This window comes from Rattus norvegicus, chromosome 16 (genome assembly GCF_036323735.1).
Source record: "Rattus norvegicus strain BN/NHsdMcwi chromosome 16, GRCr8, whole genome shotgun sequence".
NCBI lineage: Eukaryota > Metazoa > Chordata > Mammalia > Rodentia > Muridae > Rattus > Rattus norvegicus.
Genome location: NC_086034.1, coordinates 21,923,700 through 21,941,823, shown reverse-complemented (window position 1 = coordinate 21,941,823; position 18,124 = coordinate 21,923,700). Strand labels below are relative to the sequence as shown.

The following is an 18,124-nucleotide window of genomic DNA, read 5'->3' as shown; positions in this document are numbered from 1 at the left end:
TGTGGGGTGTTTTCAGCAAAGGCCCCTGTATTGGACTCATGACTGCTAGCATTTGTTCCATCCATAAGACCTAGTTTTACAGGAATGCCCCCAAAATTCACTCTTCCATCCTCTCTGACTCTGCTCAACAGCAGCACTGGAGCCTTGGAGGCTAGGATGCTGGTTGATTTTAAGCAACTCTACAAAATGTGGATATAATCTGGGAAAAGTGAATCACAGTAGAGGTATCTTCTCCATCACATTGTCCTGAGGGCAAGTCTGAAGCTCATTTTTTTTTGTGATTGATGTATAATTGCCCTGCTAAGTGTAAAAGACAAAAGAGAGAACCCCAAATGGTCCAGCATGATGAATGGGTAAACAGAGTTTATCATATTGATACAATGGACTAGTCTCTAGAGATGGACAGAGGCATTGACACTATCTTATGATAAAAGAAGCTATTATTTAATGACCAAGAAAGGGGATATTTCTATATTAGATGACTTCATTTTTGTTAAATATGCAAAATGACCTGGTTGGTGGGGGCATAGAAATTTATCCCAGCACTCAGGAAGCAGAGGCATGTAGATTTTCACGAGTTTGGGGCCAGCCTAGTCTACAGAGGTAGATTCAGGACAGCCAGAACTACACACACTCAAACACACACACACAGAGAGAGAGAGAGAGAGAGAGAGAGAGAGAGAGAGAGAGAGAGAGAGAGAAAGGGGGTGGGCAGAGACAAACTTTCTTGAAAATCAACCAATCACTCACACAAGGAATCAATTAAACAAACAAAAACCTCAAAAAACTAGACACCAAAAAACCAATCAATCTATCAAACAATGTCAGAAGCAACAGCAGCAGCAGCAACAACAACAATGACAACAACAACAACGACGACAACATCTACACCAAAAACCAACCGAATGAGACCAAATGTTAGATTGGATTGCAGCCAGTTTACTCATTAACTCAAAGCATCCATGAAACCCAGGCACATCATGGGGTATGGTGTGCTCTACACATCCTGATCTTAAGTTCCTATACTTAAAGTAACACTTCTGTCATTAAAGAGGGATAGGCTGAGCTGGTGCCTAACAAGTTGATAGGGGGTAGGATCTGGAGGAATAAAGAGTACCTTCTAATGGCCACAGAGTTTTCTCAAACTTAAAATATTTTTAAAACCAATAGTATAAGTGATGCATAATTTAATGACATAGTAAGAATGCACTCCTAGATTATATACTTGAAAAAGATGAATTTGCTGCATAAGTGTATTACATACCTGTAAACATGTTATTATTGAAAGATTATGCTTCTTTCACATGTATGAATGTTTTGCCTACGTGTCTGTGTGTGCACTATATGTATGTCTGGGCCTGTGAAGATATGAGGGTTCTAGATCACCTATAATTAGATTTGAAGATGCCTTTGAGCTTCTTTGTAGGTGTTACTGTAGGTTTCAGGGTTTGAAGCTGACTGATATTGAGGATTACCTTTGCCCTCCAGTAGCAGACAGGTTACCTTCCAGTATTATGAACTCTGGTTAGTAGTGTGAAGAGTCTAGTTAGACCCCGGCTCAACCTATCCCCCCCTGTGATGACAGAAATGTTATCTTCAGAAGTCAGTCCTGAACATCAGATTGTATAGAGCAACCAATAGTCTTGGCACTGGCTTGTGATGGTCAAGGTTTTCTATAGGATCCTTTGGTTAATGACTCAACAGGTTGTCACCCATTCCTGTTGCTGGATTTGTAACTTGGTGGCACAAGATGTCTAAGTGGAGCCTCGTGTCATGTTAGTTTTTGGCTCCATATGTATTCCATACATATAGGAAGCTAATAGAGTAGCAGATTTCCATTTAATTTTTTCAAAGGGACTTTAGTGTTTGTTGTCCCTCCCTTTATTTCCTACTTTACCTAGGCTTGTGTGCCAGGGCTGTGGGTGCCTGGTTAAGAAAAAGAAACTGACCCTCTTCCTTATCAAGTATGAATCTGTATGCCCATTCCAACATGCAGCCAGCAGGTGACCAGGATACACTGGAGAGAGTGATCAACTCCAGTCAACATCATGTTGATGAATATGAAAGGAGGGTAATGGGGCTTGAAAAATGCGAGGGAGGTAGAAGTGTGTACCCTTTGCCTCTACCCATTTCTCCCAGTTCCCTCTCATTAACCCCTCCTATTCTAGCTTTTATCTCTTCCCAACACTATACACTCCTTCCTCTTCCTGGGGCGATATTCTTCTGCCCCCTAGTTCCCTAGTAGATAGTCAGGAATCCTGTGTGGTTATCCAGATTGTAGTTCTCATATCAGATACTTAAAACCTAACATCCTTAACAGCAGACACATGAAATGTTTGTTGTTTTGGGTCTGGGTTTGCTAAATCAGGATGATTTTTTTAGGTCCATCAGGCCAGTCTTAGGGTTACAGATTGCAATGGCTTCCCTTACTGCCCTCAGTATTCCCTTTGAAGGCCATGCAAATGGATCTACTTCAGCGTCAACATTGACAGAGCTTTGAACAAGCACTGAGGGGGCTGGGCTCCTAACAGTGGAGTCTGAGGTGGGCACACATGGAGCATAAGGATAGGGTACAGTCCGTAAGCCAGCTCCATTGTGAGCTCAGAGCATGTCACTATGGTGGTGCCAGTGCAGCTGTGTTGCTAGGTGATGAAGTATAGTTCAGTTAACCCTGAACGAGCAGGTCTTGCCTACACTTCTTTGGCAAGAATTGGTGATTTTAGCAAACTCTTATCGTATAATTTGGGAGGTGGAGAGTAGCTAAATGGGAGGGAAGAGAGGGTAAGAAGGTCCTGGGCGGCCCTAGAGCTCCATAATGGAGGAAGATTTTGAATATGATGCTCTGGCATTGAAGTTCCCCAGAAGGGGACGCTGGTACACCCGTCTGTGGCGCTCCTGTCCTGGTTTTGGATGCCTGCGTCAAAAGAAAACGACGAAATTTCCCCTCTATCTGATCGGGTATGATCCCGTGGGTCGATTACAAAGAGCGGCCTGTGTTGGGGACGTGGAGAAAATTGAAAGTATGATCCATGAGTGTCATCATCATGTGGATGAATCTGATTGGAGGGGCAGGTAATGGGGCTTCAAATTGATGAGGGGAGTAAAAGGAGGAGGGTAGGAACTGTTAGGGACACTCAGGGCTAAGGAGGAAGACAAATCAACTTCCAGGGCTACAATCTGAGGGTAGAGAGTGGTCATACATAGGCTCATTTTCACTGGGGACCCCTGGGTTTTATACCTGCTAAATGCTCTTAGTCGTATGAGACCTCCACACTGTGGAACAGCAGCTCCTAGGCCTTAATGAAACTACATAATTTTATTCTTATGTTAACCCTTACATTTTGTAAACATACAAAAAGACACACACACACTCACACACATAAATACCGTTGTTTTGCCTCTGTGTATTTTCTGTGTACCATTGTGATAGAACCTGGTGCAGGATCCCCTGGAACTGCAGCTATAGACAGTTGTGAGCTGCCCTGTGTGTCTTAGCAATCAAACTGAGTTCTCTACTAAACAAAACTAGAGCTGTTATTGCCAAGACCCCTATCTAGATTTTCTTTCTTCTTTGTTGTTGTTGTTTTCTGTTTTTTCATTTTTATTAGATAGTTCATACATTTACATTTCAATGTTATGTCCTGTCCTGCCTCTTCCATCCCACTTCCCACTCCCCCTGTTTCTATGACGACTTTCTTAATACATAATATGATGCAATATAATAATGTATAATATAATATAATGTATATGATACAATATAATAATATAGTATAAAATAATAATGGATCAAAGACATTTAGAACTGGAACTGTGACCATGCTCCCATGTAATCACCTTCTGTACTGTTGTTTTTACATCGATACACATGTGAAGGACAGAGATTGTCCTCATCTCACTTCCTGTGCCCCACACGTGTGGAGCTTAGGGTGTGGTGGTCAGAGACAATGTCGACTGCTAGTTATGTTGTACCACCATGGGGTTCTAAGGCCTGAGCTCAGGCAAGCAGGCCTCCCTGTGGGTTCCAGCCCATCGTCCCTCTGTTCTGGAGACTCCACTCAAGCAAGTCCATGGTGTGCTTTATTTACTGTCTTTGTGCACACTGATCCTCACACTTGTAGGCAAGTGAGCTTTGCGGATCCCCTTATCCCAAGATCAGCAGTCAGGTTTTCAGGACAAATGCTTTACCAATTGAGTTTTAACAACTACCCCAGCCCCTCATTCCTTTTTCTCTGTGTGTGTGTGGGTTCTTACCATGAACCCCCTTGCTCATCGTCCCTCCTCCTCTTATATGAGGGTTCACCCCCACCCGTTTGCCCACTCCTTCCGGATTCCCCGCCTTAGCATTCCGTTCCACTGGGGCTAGAGCCTTGGCAGGACCACGGGCTTCTCCTCTTATTGGTGCCCAACAAGGCCATCCTCTGCTACATATGCAGTTGAAGCCAGGGGTCTTTCCATGTGAACTCTTTAGATGAACGGACATCTGGGTTCTCTCCAGCTCCTGGCTATTGTAAATAAGGCTGTTGTGAATGTAATGGAATATGTTTCTTTGTTTTATGTTGGAGCCCTTTTTGTGTATATGCACAGGAGTGTGTAAAGCTGGGTCCTCCAAACAGATTTCCAGAGTTGTCCCAGCTTGCTCTCCCACCTACAAAGGAGGAGTGTTCCTCCTTCTCCAAATCCTCGCCTACCTCTGTTGCCTGAGTTTTGATCTTAGCCATTCTGACTGGTGTGGCATTGAATCACAGGGTGATACTGATTTGCATTTTCTCTGATGACTAAAGATGTTGACCAGTCCTTTAGGTTCTTTTTGGCCATTTGATATTCCTCAATTGAGAATTCTTTGTTTAGCTCTGCTCCCCATTTTGTAATAGAGTAATTTGATTCTCCGGAGTCTAACTACTTGAATTCTATGTGTATATTGGATGTAAGCCTTCTATCAGATGTAGGAATCATAAAAATCTTTTCCAATCTGTTAGTAGCCATTTTTTTCTAATGACAGTACTCTTTGCCTTACAGAAGCTTTGCAATTTGATGAGGTCCCATTTGTTGATTCTTGATCTTGGAGAATAAACTATTGCTGTTCTGTTCAGGAAATTTTCCCAAGTATTCCAGGCTCATGTAGTCTAGGCTCTTCCCCATGTTTTCTTCTTTTAAGTTGAGAATATCTGGTTTTATGTGGAGATCCTTGATTTGCTTGGATTTTAACTGTGTACAGGGTGATAAGAAAGGAATGATTTGCAGTCTACATGCTGAGTGCCAGTTGATTCAGCACCAGTTGTTGAAAAAGCTATCTTTTTCCCACTAGATGGTTTTAGTTCTTTTGTTAAAAATCAAGTGACCATAGGTAGGTGTATGGGTTCATTTCTGGGTCTCCTATTCTATTCCATTGATCTACTTGCCTATCGCTGTACCAGTATCATAACATTTTTATCACTATTGCTCTGTAATACAGCTTAAGGTTAGGGAGGGTGATTCCCCCAGAATTTTTTTTCTTGTTGAGTATAGTTCTCAGGATCCTGTTTTTTTGTTAATGCAAGTGAATTTCCAAATCGCTCTTTCTACCTCCATGGGGAATGGAGTTAGAATTTTGATGGAGATTGCGTCGAATCAGTAGATTGCTTTTGGACAGATGCCCAATTTTATAATGTTAATCCTGCCAATCTGTGAGAATGGGAGATCTTTCCATCTTATGAGATCTTCTATTCTTTCTTCAGAGACTTGAAGTTCTTATCGAACAGGATTTTCACTTGCTTGGTTAGAGTCACACTGGGTTATTTTATTTTATTTGTGATTATTCTGAAGGTGTTGTTTCCCTAATTCCTTTCTTAGCCTATTCATCCTTTGAATAGAGAAAGGCTACTGATTTGTTTGAGTTAATTTTGTATCCAGCCACTTTGCTGAATTTGTTTAAGGGGGCATCCTTGACTACTCCCTGATTTTAGTGGTATTCCTTCAACTTTCTCTCAATTTAGTTTGATGTAGGCTATTGGTTTGCTGTATATTGCTTTTCCTATGTTTATAGTAAGCTTTGAATTCCTGATTTTTCCAAGACTTTTAAAGGTTAGCACCTCATTCTTATATCCTGTCTTTATGGTTGAAGGGGAATCGATGACACACCAGCATATTTTCCCTAGTTCACATGCTTCTTGATCATTTTGTTATTCTAAGATGTTAATTAGTCTTTAAGGTGGAGCTTCATATAAAGAATACAAGAATGAAGTTTAGTTTTAAAATATTCTTCTGTTCATTGAATATTTTCTTTAAAAACACTGAATTGTCCAATGGTAATTTTTCATTCTGTCAGTCCATTTATTCCCCACATGTAACTTAGATATCCCCTGTGTAGAATACACGTTCTAATATCTCTCAAGATCTTCCCATTTGTAAAACTTCATTTCTCTGCCCAGTCAAGCTTCCTTACATTCTATAAATTTAAATATAACATGAAATGAACATTACTCTTTGGAACCCTCCTTTCATTTTACTGAAACTCTATGAATCTCAAGCAAGGCAGCTATGCCACCATAGGTTATTACCTTGTAGCAATATTTACCTGATTTTGGTGTGAGTCCATGGGCACATTGATCAATATACGGCAAAGCATGAGGTCCTGGTTTCTATACCGAGTATAGAAGTGTTACATATGGGCATAAAAAATGAAATGTGAAAATAAAAATAAAAGAAAGTATTGAGGACTGAGGGCTTATATTTTGTTCACTGTTAAAAATGTACATAGATGCAAGTGACCGGTAAAATTGCCACTTACCTGTTGATTGTGACATATTTTGTTTAATGTAGGCCACAATGGGTTGCATGATAATTACCTTTAATTTTGTAAAGTGCTAAAAGTATTGCTAATTATAGTTGTAAAATAATAAAAAGGATAAATGACCTTCCATTCTTAGAGAGGGTAAAATGTGAATGAAAATGAAGGTAACCACAATGGATAAGATAGGAGGATTAAGAAATGTAAACTTCTTTTATATGAATTTTTTTATGTGTACTGCTGATAAAATCCTGTTTTTCTCTCACAGAATAGTTCTGTTTGTTATCACTAGGAAGAGAAATCATTACCATGATCAGGAAATGCTGAGCTCTCAGGAGCTGGAAATGCTTGTAGTGTTGTAGCAGATTTCTTCCCCATTCGAACTGAAACATCAGAGTAGCCCCTATTAAGATATGTTTAATGTTCATCCCTTGGATGGGGACATGGAGTCATGGAGCTCCTGAAAATACCGAGGAGTAACTAGTAAGTTCCAGATATTAGAGTATGAGTTAAATTCAAGCTGAGATCAATTTGGGAACTTTTCTAGGATTCAGACAGGCTGCTTTGAGCAGCGAAGAAGGTCAGGATAGAACACCTGCCTTAAATAGGAAGAGTCATGTACCATATCCCTAGCACAGTAAATGAACATTCGAGTAGACCTCAATAAATAAGAACATTGTAGTTACTTTCTTCCATCAGATAGAAATCACCTTCATATTATGTAGTACTTACAGGTGATGATAGTCTTACTGGGAATTCAGAGATGTTGCTAAATGTGTTTTCAATTTGCAGGACATCGCTGCATTATGCGAGTGCCCACAACCATCCAGATGTAGTGACACTGTTATTAGAAAATAAGTCCAACATTAACATCCAGGATGATGAAGGCTGCACACCGTTGATTAAGGTAGCTATTGGCCATCTGTTTTGGTATGAAATGGATTAGAGGTGTCCTTGTTTGGTTTCTGTTGTTGTGAGAAAACACAGACCAAAACTTACTCAGGAGAGGAAAAAGTTATTTAGCTTACATTTATTCATCCCAGTTGATCCTCATGGGAAACCTGGTCAGGAAATCAAATCAGGAACTGGGGGGAAGAACTAAACTAGAGATCAGGGGAGAATGCAGCTTTCCATGGCTTTTACCCAGGTTTGGTCAGCTTTTTTTTATACAACTTTGAACTCAGGCATGCCCCTACCACAAGACCTTGGGCTTTCCTACTTCTGTCTAAATAAAAAAAAAATAGTTCCACACAGTGCCCCAGAGGCCAGTCCAATTCCTCAAGTGAGGATCTTTCCAGGTGTATTAAGCATGTATCACATTGGCAAAAAGAACAAAATCTAAGCAAACAAGCAATCTCTGCATTGTGACAGCCAACCAGCACAGACCTGAGTGCTTAGGACATCTAGGTGGGTTGGTAGAACCCCTTAATTCTACCACTTGGAAAAAGATGTGGTGGGGAGATCATTAAATGAGTCAAGCCTGGAGTATTTAAGAAGACCTTGTGTCAAAATGGAGGGAAAATATGAATAACTAAAACTCTGTCTGATTTCAGAGAAACTATTCAGTGCCATTGTAGAAATGTCTCCCTTGGCTTCCTTGAAGTGAAGATGTATTTCTTTGTACAATTTCCACAGGCTGCGCAGCGGGACAACACACATTGTGTTTGTGTATTGCTCAGGCACAATGCTAATCCAAATTTGATGGATTACAGTGGGAATACAGCCTTTCACCATGCCATTTCCAGGGGCAGCATAGCAATTGTAAAGATGCTCCTGGAGTACAACGTAGATATTGAAGCCAAAACAGAGGTAAAGGTCATTCAACTTCATTCCCAATGCACTTCTAGCTACTTCTAGCTGGGACACTCAGACCTATTTTCTACATGCAGAACCTCAAGCATTCTCACTGAATGTGTTCAGAGGAACGCTTTTTCTCTTTAAATATATATATATGTGTGTGTGTGTGTGTGTGTGTGTGTGTGTGTGTGTGTATTTATAATTAGTGCCAAAAAACCCACAGAATAGCATATTTTGTCTCAGCGTTGACTTTAAGTTTGAAATTCAAGATTATAGGCTTTAGGATTACACACACACACACACACACACACAGACACACACAGACACATACACACACATACACACACACACACACACATCACATCACATCACATCTACACCAACAAGGAAAAGAAATACATTTCAAGTTTAATGAATGTAGAATATATAGAACTGGGTTGCTGCTAAGAAGGTATTGATGTGTGTTTGGCTCAGGGATGAGGGCAGACTGGGAAAGGAGAGAGGTGTCAGGCAAATTAGAAAATCTGATCATTGAGAAAATATACAAAACATTTTTATGATTTTCAAAAGTTTTGGTATTCATAGAAGATGCTATTGCCCTTGGGAGATAATTCTTAGTTTAGAAAAGAAATATATTTGGAGTGCAGATTGAGAAACTCTGCTCCAGATACCTCTTGAGCACACTCCTTCAACAGGGGCATACCAAACTTTATATTTTGGGGTTGTGTCCATGGAGGTCCTAGTTTTTGGAGCTAAGAAGATTGGAACCATTGAGTGTTTGGGGAAAATTCTGGAAGGGATTGGTGTTCATATGCAGTGTTGTGTAGACAAAAGATGTGTCAAAGGGAAGAAGAGAGCTGTGTGTGGAAAGCACAGCAGGTGTTGTAGGAAAAATGATGCCTTGTGACTCAGTACAGTGTGTGTTTATGTTCACAAAATCTGTGATGAACTTTCAGTTGAGAAACAAGTTGTTTTATAAAATGTAATATTGTTTTCTTTACAGTATGGCTTGACACCACTGCAACTTGCAACATATGAAAATCAGACTGAAATGATAAACTTCTTAGAATCAATGAGTGCAGATGCACAGGCCGTGCAAGTGTCAAACAGGTACAGTTTCTTCTCTTCTACAATCTTAGTGTTGTTCTTGATGGTGAGAATTGCTTAAGTCAGGAATATTAATATGATATTAAATGATTTGAAAAACTCTGAGAGAAATATTTAGAAAGCTTATTACACACGAAATATGAGCTAGAAAAGAGACTGTTCCAACACAACAAAAGAACAGCAGTACCAGGAGTACTACATAGCTCAGTAGTTCAGTTCGTGAGTCATGAACCAAGACAAAGAATAAGCTAGATCAGCTGTTGGTCCACTTCAGTATTTTTTATTTTGACACAGTTTGCCACTGAATTAAAGGTCATGTGTGTCATTGGCAAATGTTCTACCATGAATAAACACCCCCAGTCCCTGAGTCTGAAATTTTATAATTTCTGACCTTAAAAGTGACAGTATAAGCCATATCTTTAGAATTATATGTTACATAATCACAGGTAATAAATAGTGTTTCCTAATGATCTGTTTGAAATGTCCAATGCAGTAGAAAACTACCTTTTGCTAGGAGGTGTTCGGTAAACTTTCATCCTGTAATTAACTAGCAATGTTGGTGATATTGCAGTCCAAGACATTTTTGTGTCACATTTCAGATGGAGCTTTTAATGTGGATATATAAATAGTTCATTTCCTTCCACATATTCTGGTATTTTAGAATTATAAATCTTCTCCTAGATTTTGTGAATGTTTAGCTCTAAAAAAATTGATCTTACAAAGCTATATTCCCTTCCATATGAAATAAAATTATTATGCTGAAAATCCCTGTTTAGTACACATGTTTACCTAATGTTTATGTTGAGCCATTATTTCCAGACAACAGATCTGTGCTTTAAGGTGAGCCTTTCTAGAGAGAGCTCACTCTCCTTTCAAAACTTAATGCTCTTTGAAATATTTAATTTTATTTTTTCTTATTCATTTTACATCAAACTCACTGACCCTGTCTCAGTCTCCCTATTCCACAGTCCTTTCCGGTTCCCCTTCCCCTTCACCTCCGAGCAGTCATGGATCCCCTATGTATCCCCACACCCTGGCACTTCAAGTCTCTGCAAGGGTAGACACTTCCTCTCTCTCCAAGGTCAGACAATGCAACTCAGCTAGAAGGAGGTATCCCATGTATAAGCAACAGCTTTTTGATAGGCCCCATCCCAGTTGACTGGGACCCATATGAAAACCTAGCTGCTCTTCTGCTACATATGAGTGGGAAGGTGTGAGTCCAGCCCGTGTATGTTCTGTGGTTGGTGGTTCAGTCTCTGAGAGCCCCAGGTGTCCAGGTTATTTCACTTTGTTGTTTGTCCTCTGGGGTTCTTATCTCCTTGCAGACCTGGAATCTTTCCTCCTAGTGTTCCCTAAGAGTCTACTGCCATACATCCCTGAGCAAGGCAAATATTCTCTTTAGAGTTTTTAAGAGGGAGGGAGGAGAGAGAGAGAGAGAGAGAGAGAGAGAGAGAGAGAGAGAGAGAGAGACAGAGAGAGACAGAGACAGAGAGAGACAGAGACAGAGAGAGAGAGACACAGAGAGAGAGAGACAGAGAGAGACAGAGAGAGAGACAGAGAGAGACAGAGAGTCAGAGAGAGAGAGAGAGAGAGAGAGAGAGAGAGAGAGAGATTGATTGACTGATTGTGTGTATGCATGCTTGAGCCTTTTAGTTTGTGTTCTATTTAAAAGCTAACCATGCCTCATGTTTTCTCTTGAGAAAGTCGCAAGGATACCAGTCAACAGTCATAGTGAATTGCTGAAAAATAAATTCAAAATTGTTTGACTAGACCTGTAGTTCCATGAATTACATCCCAGACTGTGAGAGGGAGGAGACACACAGACCTTTGTGAGTTAAGTACAACATGGTCTATGGCGTGGGTTTCAGACCAGCATGGCTACATAGTGAGATCCGGTTTCAAAAAACATTGTTTGTGAACATCTAAACTAAGATACAGGGGACTGAAATATAAAGGGCTTCAAATGCTCGCTAAATGTTTTTCTTATGAATAGTACAATAACCATAACTTATAAATCTATGCCACAGTGCAAGAAGACCAGCACATAAAAAAGAAGTGAAGCATGTAAGATTTTTGGAAGGTAAGATTTTTATATCATATATAAATTTACTATATTGTAGCTGGTCTTATTCACCCTAGATAAAATAGTGCGGACATTTTAGCTCCTCTCCTACTGTGACCACACAAGGCAGCCCAGCTAGCAGAAAGGAATCCAAATGCAGGCAACAGAATGAGAACCTGCCCTCACTTCAGTAAACCAGGAGTCCACATGAAGAGCACGTGAAGCTGCACGTCTGCTACCTCTGAATATGGGGTCTATGTGCAGCCCTGATGTGCTCTTTGATAGGTGGTTCAGTCCCTGTGAGCCCTCATGGGCCCCTGTTGGTTAATCTGTAGGTTTTCTTGTTGTGTTTCTGAACCTTCAATGGCACTGTCCTCCTTTGAATTCAATATCCTTCACCCAACTCTTTCACAAGACGCCCCAACCTCCACCTGATATTTATTTGGCTGTGGGTGTGTACATCTGTTTCTATCCAGGGCTTGATGAAGACTCTCAGAAGAATTATCCAAGGCTTCTGTCTGCAAGCATAGCAAAATATCATTAATGGAGTCAAAGACTGGCTCTCTCCCACAGGGTGGGTCTCAAGTTGGTCCAGTTATTGGTTTGGTATCTCCTTAATGTCCGTTCCATTTTAACCTGCATATCTTGGTGGTAGGATAAATTTTGGGTTGATGTTTTTCTGAGTGCTTTGGTGTTCTCCTCCTTCTCCTGGAAGTCTCCCCTGTGTACAGAAGATGACCACTGAAAGCTGCATATCACCTGCTGCTAGTAGGCTCTGCAAGTCTCAGCTCCATAGATAGACTGCTAAGAGCCCCCATGGTTCCTGGTCTTTGTTTCACCACAGAGATGCCTCTCCACTGGTATCTTCTGTCCCAGCTCCCACACCACACCTGCTCTGCACCTTAGTTCCCTTCCCCATCTCCCACAAATTTCCCTCCCTCAATCGAATCCTGATATCTATTTCATTTTCCCTCCTGAGTGAGATTCACGCATCTTCCCTTGGGCCCTCATTACTTAGCTTCTTTAGGTCTGTGCACTGTGGCCTGGTTATTCTGTAATTTATGGCTGCTAAGGTCCTCACCTTTAAGTGAGTACATACCATGCCTGTCCTTCTCGGTTTCAGTTACCTCATCCAATATGATGTTTGCCAATCCCATCCATTTGCCTGCAATTTTCTCAAATTCCATGGTTTTCATAGCCGAGTATTATTTCATTGTGCAAATATACCACATTTCCTTAATCAGTTTTTCAGTTGTCTCCTGTCCATGGCTATTACAAGGAGAAGTTTTATGAACATAGTTAAGCAAGTGTGCTTGGGTGGTATGGTGGAGCGAGTTTGGGGTATATGCCCATGATTGACATAGTTGTGTCTTAAGGTAAAAACTATTTCAAAATTTTTGGAAAAAAAAACCCGCCAAATTGCTTTTCAAAAGGGATTTTAGGGGTTGGGGATTTAGCTCAGTGGTAGAGCACTTGCCTAGCAAGCGCAAGGCCCTGGGTTCGGTCCCCAGCTCTGAAAAAAAGAAAAAAAAAAAAAGAAAAGGGATTTTAATGTTTCTCCCACCAACAATGGAGGAATGTTCCCTTTGCTCAATATCCTTGTCAGCATGGCTGTCACTTGAGGTTTTGATTCTGGCTGCTCTGACTGGTGTAGGATGGACTCAGCGTCCGTCTGATCTGCATTCAGTGATGACAGAAGATGAGCATTTGATGTCTCTCGGCCTCCTGAGCATCCTCGGCTGGGAATGCTCCGTTTACCACTGTACACCATATTCAGATTGGTTTATTGCTGTCTAACTTTTTGGGCATTTTATATATTTTAACCATTATTTCTCTGGAAGTGTAAGACTGATGACGATCTTTTCCCAAAATGTAGGCTTCTCTTTTGTCCTTTTGATGGTGTCCTTTGCTTTACAAAGGTTTTTAAGTTTTGTGAGTCCCCATTTATCAATCGTTGATCTCAGAGGCTGGGACAGTGGTGTGCTGTTCAGGAAATTGTCTACTGTACTGTCCTCAGTATATTGAAGTTTCTGCTTCAATGTCAAGGTCTTTCATCCACATGAACTTGAGTTTTGTGCAGGTTGAGAAATACAGATCTATTTGCATTCTTCTTCATGCAGACATACAGTTACACCTGCACCATTTGTTGAAGAAACTTTCCTATTTTCCCCATTGTGTGGTTTTGCCTTCGTCAAAATCATGTGTTGGTAGGTATGTGTGTTTTTTCTTTGATTTGATTCCATCGGTCAACTTTTTGTTTCTATACTAATTCTATACAGCTTTTGTTATGATTGCTCTGTGATATGTCTTGATATCAGGGATGATGATACCTCCAAAAATTATTTAATTATTCAAGATATCTATCTATCTATCATCTATCTATCTATCTATCTATCTATCTATCTATCTATCTATCTATGTATCTATCATCTATCTATCATCTATCTATCTGTCAGCTATCATGGGTTTTTTGTTTTTTAAAAAATTGCTCTTTCAAGATCTGTAAATGGTCTTGCAATTTTGAAGAGAAATGCATTGACTGTGAAGATGCTTTTTGTAAGATGGCCATTTTCACCTTGTTAATCCTATCCATCTGTAGTATAGGAGACCTTTCCATCTTCAGATGTCCTGTTAATTCCTTTTTCAGAGACATAAAGTTTTTGACAGGCAGGTCTTTAAGTAGCTTGATTAGAGTTGTACTGGGCTATTTAATGTTATCTGTGGTTACTGTAAAGGGTTTTGCTTGACTAAATTTTTCTTATCCCTTTTAACTGTTGCATGAGGAAGGGCTGCTGGTTTTTTGAGTTAATCTTGTTCAGACACTTTTCTGTAAGGGTTTATCACCTTTGGTGTTGGAGTTCTTTGGTAGATTTTGTGAGGTCTCTTTTGTATGTGGGCAGCTTTGCTTACTCTCTGGTTTTAAGTTTCTCTGCATATAAGTTGTTAGTGTTTATTGGCTGGTTCAGGTATGCAAATTTGATCACTGAGGTCTCTAAGACTTTTAACATGAAGGGGTGCTTGATTTTATCAACGGCTTTATCAGCATCTAATGTGATGACCAAGTGAATTTTTTTGACATCTCCACCCCTGCCAGCTGCAGCTATCCATTCATTTTCATGGCTGTCAAGCCATCTCCCCTGTATCTCCCCAGACCGGATCCTGAAACACTCAGTTGTCTCAAATTTACCCACTCCCACCTAGTTCTTTCCTTCCTCTGCCTCCTCTGATTATTTTCCGGTATGTTCTAAGTTAGATTCAAAATCCTCTCTTGGTCCTTTCTTCTTCATCTTCTTTTGGTCCTGAGTATAGTAGTGATATCCTGTACTTTATTGCTAATATCCACTTAGAAGTGAGTATACGCCATCCATGTCTTTTGGGTCTGGGTTATGTCACTCAGGAAGATATTCTCAAGTTCTATTCATTAACCTGCAAAGGTCATTATGTCTTTGTCTTTAGTAGGTGAATAGTATCCCACATTGTCTTTTTTCATTAAAAAAAAAAACAAAAACTTCACCCTTGTCAGTTGCAGATTTCCATTCACTTTCAGGACCATCCATCCATCTCTCCTCTTCCTTACCCACACCTGATTCCAAACCCATCCCATAGCCCTCCGTATCTCTTCTCTATTCAGTTCACTCCTTCCGTCTTCCTCTTAGGACTGCTTTATGCACTCCTTTAAGTGAGATTCAGGCATCCTCACTTGTGCATTCCTTCTTGTGTAGCTTTTCTGAGTCTGTGGATAATAGCATGGTGTCTGTATTTTTGGCCAATAACCATCTATAAGTGAGTACATAACACACATGTCCTGTTTGGACTCCGGAGGATATCCTCAAGTTCCATTGATTTACCTGCAAAATTCATTCTGCCTTTGTTTTTAATAGTGGGATAATATGCCATTTTGAAAGTATACATCACTTTCTTTTTTTTATTAACTTATGTATTTCTTATTTACATTTCAAGTGTTATTCCCTTTCCCAGTTTCCGGGCCAAAATCTCCGTGGCCCCTCCCACTCCCCTTCTTTATGGATGTTCCCCTCCCATTCCTCCCCTATTGCCGCCCTCCCCCCAACAATCACGTTCACTGGGGTTTCAGTCTTCGCAGGACCCAGGGCTTCCCCTTCCACTGGTGCTCTTACTAGGCCATTCATTGCTACCTATGAGGTCGGAGTCCAGGGTCAGTCCATGTATAGTCTTTAGGTAGTGGCTTAGTCCCTGGAAGCTCTGGTTGCTTGGCATTGTTGTTCATATGGCATCTCATCCCCTTCAATCTCTTTCAGTCCTTTCTCTGGTTCCTTCAACGGGGGTCCTGTTCTCAGTTCAGTGGTTTGCTGCTGGCATTCACCTCTGTATTTCCTGTATTCTGGCTGTGTCTCTCAGGAGAGATCTACATCCGGCACCTGTCGGTCTGCACTTCTTTGCTTCATCCATCTTGTCTAATTGGGTGGCTGTATATGTATGGGCCACATGTGGGGCAGGCTCTTAATGGGTGTTACTTCAGTCTCTGTTTTAATCTTTGCCTCTCTATTCCCTGCCAAGGGCATTCTTGTTCCCCTTTCAAAGAAGGAGTGAAGTATTCACATTTTGATCATCCATCTTGAGTTTCATGTGTTCTATGCATCTAGGGTAATTCAAGCATTTGGGCTAATATCCACTTATCAATGAGTGCATACCATATGTGTTTTTCTGTGATTGGGTTAGCTCACTCAGGATGATATTTTCCAGTTCCAACCATTTGCCTATGAATTTCACAAAGGCATTGTTTTTGATAGCTGAGTAATATTCCATTGTGTAGATGTACCACATTTTCTGTATCCATTCCTCTGTTGAAGGGCATCTGGGTTCTTTCCAGCTTCTGGGTATTATAAATAAGGCTGCTATGAATGTAGTGGAGCACGTGTCTTTTTTATATGTTGGGGCATCTTTTGGGTATATGCCCAAGAGAGGTATAGCTGGATCCTCAGGCAGTTCAATGTCCAATTTTCTGAGGATCCTCCAGACTGATTTCCAGATTGGTTTTACCAGTCTGCAATCCCACCAACAATGGAGGAGTGTTCCTCTTTCTCTGCATCCTTGCCAGCATCTGCTGTCACCTGACTTTTTGATCTTAGCCATTCTCACTGGTGTGAGGTGAAATCTCAGGGTTGTTTTGATTTGCATTTCCCTTATGACTAAAGATGTTGAGCATTTCTTTAGGTGTTTCTCAGCCATTCGGCATTCCTCAGCTGTGAATTCTTTGTTTAGCTCTGAACCCCATTTTTAATAGGGTTATTTGTCTCCCTGCGGTCTAACTTCTTGAGTTCTTTGTTTATTTTGGATATAAGGCCTCTATCTGTTGTAGGATTGGTAAAGATCTTTTCCCAATCTGTTGGTTGCCGATTTGTCGAACCACAGTGTCCTTTGCCTTACAGAAGCTTTGCAGTTTTATGAGATCCCATGTCGATTCTTGATCTTAGAGCATAAGCCATTGGTGTTTTGTTCAGGAAATTTTTTCCAGTGCCCATGTGTTCCAGATGCTTCCCTAGTTTTTCATCTATTAGTTTGAGTGTATCAGGTTTTATGTGGAGTTCCTTGATCCACTTGGACTTAAACTTTTTACAGGGTGATAAGCATGGATCAATCTGCATTCTTCTACATGTTGACCTCCAGTTGAACCAGCACCATTTGCTGAAAATGCTATCTTTTTTCCATTGGATGGTTTTGGCTCCTTTGTCAAAAATCAAGTGCCCATAGGTGTGTGGGTTCATTTCTGGGTCTTCAGTTCTGTTCCATTGTTCTATCTGTCTGTCTCTGTACCAATACCATGCAGTTTTTATCACTATTGCTCTGTAATACTGCTTGAGTTCAGGGATAGTGATTCCCCCTGAAGTCCTTTTATTGTTGAGGATTGTTTTAGCTATCCTGGGTTTTTGGTTATTCCAGATGAATTTGCAAATTGTTCTGTCTAACTCTTTGAAGAATTGGATTGTTATTTTGATGGGGATTGCATTGAATCTGTAGATCGCTTTTGGTAAGATGACCATTTTTACTATATTAATCCTGCCAATCCATGAGCATGGGAGATCTTTCCATCTTCTTAGGTCTTCTTCAATTTCTTTCTTCAGAGTCTTGAAGTTCTTATTGTACAGATCTTTTACTTGCTAGGTTAAAGTCACACCGAGGTACCTTATATTATTTGGGTCTATTATGAAGGGTGTTGTTTCCCTAATTTCTTTCTCGGTTGTTTCTCTTTTGTGTAGAGGAAGGCTACTGATTTATTTGAGTTAATTTTATACCCAGCCACTTTACTGAAGTTGTTTATTAGCTTTAGTAGTTCTCTGGTGGAACTTTTGGGATCACTTAAATGTACTATCATATCATCTGCAAATAGTGATATTTTGACTTCTTCTATTCCA

General features: G+C 40.4%; 1 protein-coding gene across 1 annotated transcript in view; it reads left to right on the top strand.

Annotated features, from left to right (window-relative positions):
- The first annotated feature begins 2,815 nt into the window (after positions 1-2,815).
- LOC134482564 (uncharacterized) overlaps positions 2,816-18,124 on the top strand; it is a 34,526-nt gene continuing 19,217 nt past the window's right edge. The window contains exons 1-3 of the mRNA XM_063275995.1: positions 2,816-3,072; positions 7,559-7,696; positions 8,446-8,575. Of these exons, the coding sequence (XP_063132065.1) occupies positions 2,816-3,072; positions 7,559-7,696; positions 8,446-8,575 (525 nt within the window). The remainder of the gene's footprint in view (positions 3,073-7,558; positions 7,697-8,445; positions 8,576-18,124) is intronic.